This window comes from Mizuhopecten yessoensis, unplaced genomic scaffold (assembly GCF_002113885.1).
Source record: "Mizuhopecten yessoensis strain PY_sf001 unplaced genomic scaffold, ASM211388v2 scaffold6477, whole genome shotgun sequence".
NCBI classification, from domain to species: domain Eukaryota; kingdom Metazoa; phylum Mollusca; class Bivalvia; order Pectinida; family Pectinidae; genus Mizuhopecten; species Mizuhopecten yessoensis.
Window position 1 is genome coordinate 5459 of NW_018406569.1, and position 6743 is coordinate 12201.

The 6743-nt window shown below is 34.5% G+C and overlaps 1 protein-coding gene across 1 annotated transcript; it reads left to right on the forward strand.

The window, feature by feature from the left end:
• Positions 1-205: 205 nt before the first annotated feature.
• On the forward strand, positions 206-5351 carry LOC110452206 (neurogenic locus notch homolog protein 1-like; the record flags this gene model as incomplete). Its single annotated transcript, XM_021500579.1, has 5 exons — positions 206-319; positions 1470-1583; positions 2957-3070; positions 4103-4200; positions 5237-5351. Coding segments are annotated over 5 exons (555 nt in total), but the record flags the coding sequence as incomplete, so codon positions are not given.
• Positions 5352-6743: the final 1392 nt, after the last annotated feature.

A 6743-nucleotide genomic window follows, 5' to 3' on the forward strand; every position in this document is an offset into this window, starting at 1 on the left:
TTTCGTATGGTATTTCAAAAACCAAACATATCATATGTCACTACTTGCTTACGATATCAATATTCTTCCGAGATTCTGACGGGCGTATCATGTTTCCGCTCGCGTGGCTCTTGTTGTGTTTTTCTCCCAGCGATTTGCTTTACCTTCTCTTACAAGTTAACATCAACTTTCTATTTTCATTCTACAATTGCGTTTCTTTCATCAGCTCCTTGCGATCTATCACCATGTCTAAACGGAGGAACTTGTTCCGCATCATCAGGATCGACTTTCACCTGTAGTTGTGTTAGCGGGTTTACCGGGGATACGTGTGAAACAAACGGTAAGACGTCATGCTACACCTGTATATATTTGTTATTTCCGATATGCATTGTCGATACTATTCACCCGGAATCAAATTCAAATTATATCTTTGATAAATCAGTCGTAAAATATATCAAACACTAATGCAATAAGAGGTAAAATATATCACCAAACAACTCACGCCTAACGAATCTGATTCATCATAATTGTATCATGAAAGATTCTACAAAATTATACCCTGTGACGGGTGAACAATTTTTAGTAACGAGACAAATAATCACCGAGATTGAAATTGCATTGTAGACAGTATGTGATAATATAGCAAGGCAATAGAACAAGTAACCTACTATGAAAGTTTCATCAATGGGTAGAATATCAATTACAATTTATGTATCGTTGATAATATGATAACAGAACATATCAAGTGGTTTTCTATGTAAACATGTCTAAGAAGTAAATGTATGAGCCCTAAGGAAAAGTATCCACTTTTTAGTAAAAGATATTAGAAAAGAACGATATGATAATCCTTCAGAGTAAATGGCATACGAGTCGTGATACATTGCCAAATAAGGGTATTGTGTAGTAAATGCAATTTGTTTTTATCTTTTTAATAAATTCCTTACCCATTTTGTACGGTAATGCTGGAAGCAATAATGTTCAACATATACAACGTTTTTCTGTCGAGTTTCAACTTTCCGCGTTTTGGCGTTTCTCACTTGACATAGCAACACTGTTCTTCATTTTTGCCGTTAACTTCTTCTTCGTTTACACGATAACTCAAACAATTGTTCTCCCATTTTTATTGAACTGCTTAGTTGTTTCATTACCTGAATGCTTTGAATGAGTTCTTAAATTGTGATATGTAAACGTTCTTCGACACAGTTATTTAACTTTTTCATTGCCACATAGCGGCATTCCGTCGAAATGCAAGAACCTTTCGAATTATTTGTTTAATTCTTATCAAATTTAGTATGGTATTTCAAAAACCAAACATATCATATGTCACTACTTGCATCCAATATCAATATTCTTCCGAGAGTCTGACGGGCGTATCATGCTTCCGCTCGCGTGGCTCTTGTTGTTTTATTCCCAAGCGATTTGCTTTACCTTCTCTTACAAGTTCACATTAACTTGCTATTTTCATTCTACAATTGCGTTTCTTTCATCAGCTCCTTGCGATCTATCACCATGTCTAAACGGAGGAACTTGTTCCGCATCATCAGGATCGACTTTCACCTGTAGTTGTGTTAGCGGTTTTACCGGGGATACGTGTGAAACAAACGGTAAGACGTCATGCTAAACCTGTATATATTTGCTATTTCCGATATGCATTGTCGATACTATTCACCAGGAATCAAATTTAAATTATATCTTTGATAAATCAGTCGTCAAATATATCAAACACTAATGCAATAAGAGGTAAAATATATCACCAAACAATTCACGCCTAACGAATTTGATTCATCATAATTGTATCATGAAAGATTCTACAATATTATACCCTGTGACGGGTGAACAATTTTTAGTAACGAGACAAATAATCACCGAGATTGAAATTGCATTGTAGACAGTATGTGATGATATAGCAAGGCAATAGAACAAGTAACCTACTATGAAAGTTTCATCAATGGGTAGAATATCAATTACAATTGATGTATCGTTGATAATATGATAACAGAACATATCAAGTGGTTTTCTATGTAAACATGTCTAAGAAGTAAATGTATGAGCCCTAAGGAAAAGTATCCACTTTTTTGTAAAAGATATTAGAAAAGAACGATATGATATCCTTCTGAGTGAATGGCTTACTAGTCGTGAGAGTCTTCATGTATATACAACTTAAGCTTTTCACTTAACACATAAACTGCTACCTTTAATACCCGTGATTTAAAATTAGAGTGATGAAAACAATAACTTGACGTGTCTATCATTAGCAATAGCCCGTTCAGGCTAGTGATATTCATGTTTAATCACAAAACATGAATATATATCAGCAAATCGCACGTGTTTATACGCCCGTTGTCCGGTGGAGTTATGCCCCTTTTATTGCCAAATAAGGGTACTGTGTAGTAAATGCAATTTGTTTTTATCTTTTTAATAAATTCCTTTCACATTTTGTACGGTGATGCTGGAAGCAATAATGTTCAACATATACAACGTTTTTCTGTCGAGTTTCAACTTTCCGCGTTTTGGCGTTTCTCACTTGACATAGCAGCACTGTTCTTCATTTTTGCCGTTAACTTCTTCTTCGTTTACACGATAACTCAAACAATTGTTCTCCCATTTTTATTGAACTACTTTGTTATTTCATTACCTGAATGCTTTGAATGAGTTCTCAAATTGTGATATGTAAACGTTCTTCGACACAGTTATTTAACTTTTTCATTGCCACATAGCGGCATTCCGTCGAAATGCAAGAACCTTTCGAATTATTTGTTTAACTCTTATCAACTTTAGTATGGTATTTCAAAAACCAAACATATCATATGTCACTACTTGCTTCCGATATCAATATTCTTCCGAGAGTCTGACGTGCGTATCATGCTTCCGCTCGCCGTGCTCTTGTTGTGTTTTTCTCCAGCGATTTGCTTTACCTTCTCTTACAAGATAACATCAGCATGCTATTTTCATTCTACAATTGCGTTTCTTTCATCAGCTCCTTGCGATCTATCACCATGTCTAAACGGAGGAACTTGTTCCGCATCATCAGGATCGACTTTCACCTGTAGTTGTGTTAGCGGGTTTACCGGGGATACGTGTGAAACAATTGGTAAGACGTCATGCTAAACCTGTATATATTTGTTATTTTCGATATGCATTGTCGATACTATTCACCAGGAATCAAATTCAAATTATATCTTTGATACATCAGTCGTAAAATACATCAAACACTAATGCAATAAGAGGTAAATTGTATCACCGTATCAGGATCGACTTTTACCTGTAGTTGTGTTAGCGGGTTTACCGGGGATACGTGTCAAACAAACGTTAAGGCTTTTTATCTACTTACGTTTGTTATGTCTAGAAATGTTCCATGCAGTTTAATTGCCGCCTTTTTCGCCCTTCCTTGTGAATGAGAATTGATCATTACAGCGAACATTTGTTAATAATGTAATACACATAGTAGTTAAATGTGACGGTCTAATTTAATATACGACTAAAATGGATTTCACAGTCGAATGGCGAAAATTTGACTGGACGAAAAGTTACCGGTATACAGTATTTCATCTGGATATACGTTAGACCAGTAGGACTTCATATTCTTCGAATTGTAGAGGCCGTGAAATCTGTTGCGGTAAATGGAGGGCTGATTAATAATAAGCTGATGATACATGGAAACGGTCACGATACCTAATTTATATCCATGTAAACCTTTTTTCCTACGTAATTAAATAAATATTTTCGTCTTAGTGATGTTTTCCCCGGGAACCGTTCCCACATTAGTCGTGGAATATTATAGGAGAACTGGGTCATATCTCTACCCTTAACCACTACGCAAGTATACAATTAGGTCTTAAGCTGCACGTATCTTACGTCATCACCTTATAACATTATCTACAATTGCCGTGTATGAAGAGGCAAATGCACAATCCTGCCTTGCCCTTTGTTCCAAACCTAAAGATGCCAACCTTTGAACGGTTTTGAGCTAAACGCAGACTGCACATTTTCCATTACTCGTTAAAAATACAGGGCGTTGACGTAAAAAGAACCTATATATATTTGTGTAGTTACAGATATGAATATCAAAATTATGATGCAAATTGATTATGCTTGTATGTATTTTTCGTTGATACATTTTCAGTTGTTACGGATACGCTTGTCTGCGGTTTTGAGACAGGCGAAATGGATTGTCCATTTACGAATGCTGCCAACGATGATTATGAATGGGAAGACGAAGAGGTAGGTCTAGCCCTTTTTTATGTTATAAAACAAGTGTGTGCGCATGTTCATATTAAAACACGTAGCTTTGTCGTATTTTTTTTGATAATCATTGACTTACTCGTTTAAGTTCAATTACCATTGATGTCATTGTTCGTTTTCTGGGGTTTTTCTATATTTTTTTTTTTTTTATTTATTTTTTTTGCATTTTCAAATTATGCTTTATTATTGGAAATAACATACAAACTATGAACGAGTTTAATTATAGTAACGAAATTCTTGCAAATTGTTAAGAGTTTCAATATCTTTTGTTTTCATTTCGTGTCATAGCGATTTCAAATCGTTTCAAAGGCCGTGTTAACGAACCAATGTGCAATTCAGGTTTCACCATTTAAAACATGACATCGAGTTCTTTGCACTGAACCTGAGATCGAGTTATAGCAGAAATATTAAGCACCAAATTCTCATTAACGTTTACAGATTAATTTGTTCGAATTAATGTGTCGACAAACATTATGGGTGGAAGCATGCAGGAGTTTTAAATACATTTTGTACTGATAAAAGAATACCCAGATAAACTCAAAGTGGTCAGACAGGTGACTTTAATCCCTTTGATGAAGGAAACCACGTACAGGATGTTAATTTCTCAGTATTTAGTAGCCCATACTACTGCATGATGGTTTGGGTAATGTTGAGTGATAAAACGAAACGAGACTATAATTTCATTTTAACGAATCTTCGACCTGCTAGCAAAAAACGTTAAGTTAATTAATCTCAAGTGAAAAGGAAACGAATCCCAAATCCTTTTTTTATCACAGGTCAAGAAATTCGCTGCGACACTTATCCCACATAACACAAAATCAGCCCCTCTTGGCTATTTTTGTATTGCATGTTTTCATTGTCAAGTCAACACATAGGCTTTAAATATGTGGCGTCTATTCGTGATATATTATATGGATGTCTTCAAATAAGAGCTTGATAATCATATTAAATATATAAACCAATATATATAAAGTCAACATTGTAATATAAGTAACTGTCTGTCTCGTTCGATCAGGGAAGTATAAATAATGGACCTATCGGAGCACAAGAAGGAACTGGATTTATATCTCTAGCCTCTGATGGCACTCGCTCTTTCGGATATGCCATGTTAACGGCTGAACTAGAAACTGGTAAGTTTCTTTATTCTGTATTTCATTTGACAATTTCCCTTCTATTGTCTTTTTGAATTCATATTTACAAAACTTGATTAGTTAAAAAAGCAACTAAGAAAAACTGAGAAATATTTAAAATTGTTTTGTATTTTGGTATGCATCCGAAAATACTTACTGTGCATTTTATATGCGAAGTTCAGTAACTTAAATCATTTACCATATGGAGTATTTGTTTGTTTATTCATTTGTTTTTTATCTGCGTTAGGCTGTAATTATGCATGTACATACCGATGTCATTAAAATAATAGCCTACACTGTGTTATATATATGATGAGATTTTTTTGATTTTTAAATATTCGTTTCTAAAGTGGAAAATAAGGAGCATGTAGCCAATGTTGTTTTATGGCTCCATCGAACAAAGGTCTACAAAACAAAAGCACGACGGCGCCGACGCAATAATTCCACGCTGTCGAATCTCGCACATTCAATCGATTCATTGATCGTTACGGATTTAATTTCTGAATGCAACAAAACATTTAGTTATCTAGGCCAAATACAAATCACGAATAACCTGTCATTTTCTGTGATTTTTCCAAGGTTCTTAAAAATATTATTTATTACGATCCGGAAATGGCTGCCAAGATTGGTTACGTGTAATCACTTACCTCTCCAACTTGACAGATTACCACCACAATCTAATCAGTCGTAGAACTAATGAAGTTATTAGCATTTACTCCTTTTGTCTTAAGGAAAAATTAAAGTGTAGAGGATACCTATCTTAAAATATCTAGTCACAGAAATAAGTTTTGTATGGAGGACAAGGTATGGACTTTTTAAAGCTAATTTGTTATCAATTTGCTTAGCTGCCTTGAAATTTTATTATTTGACATTGTATGGTAGTATTTACCTAAACACGAAATAATTCATTAAGTCAAGTGGCGGGGGAGGTGTTGTAATATAACATCGTATGAAATTCACCACTGATATTTATGGTATCAAAATAATGGATTAGTATGGAGATATAACATTTTGATGATCAATAACTGTCCTTTCCAGGTTTTGATTTTAACTGATAATGGCTAGTTTTAAGCGAATACAATTCATTTAGTTTTTTTGATAATTTGTACTATTTTGTATTTAAATACCAATATCTACTTAAAGGTTTGTAACGCATCTTAGCCTGAAGGACATGTCAACTTGATGACTTTATACATAATTTCTCGAACCATCACCCTCAGAACTCTTGTATTTATTTTAAATGTGTATACCTTGCTTACACTGTAGATCAGACACAAATCTCCCAAGCGTCTCTCGGAAAACGACACATATCCTTACGATTCCACTTGTATCCAATAGTAACACCATTCAACCTATACTTACCACAGTAGTTTACTTGTATACAGTTACAAA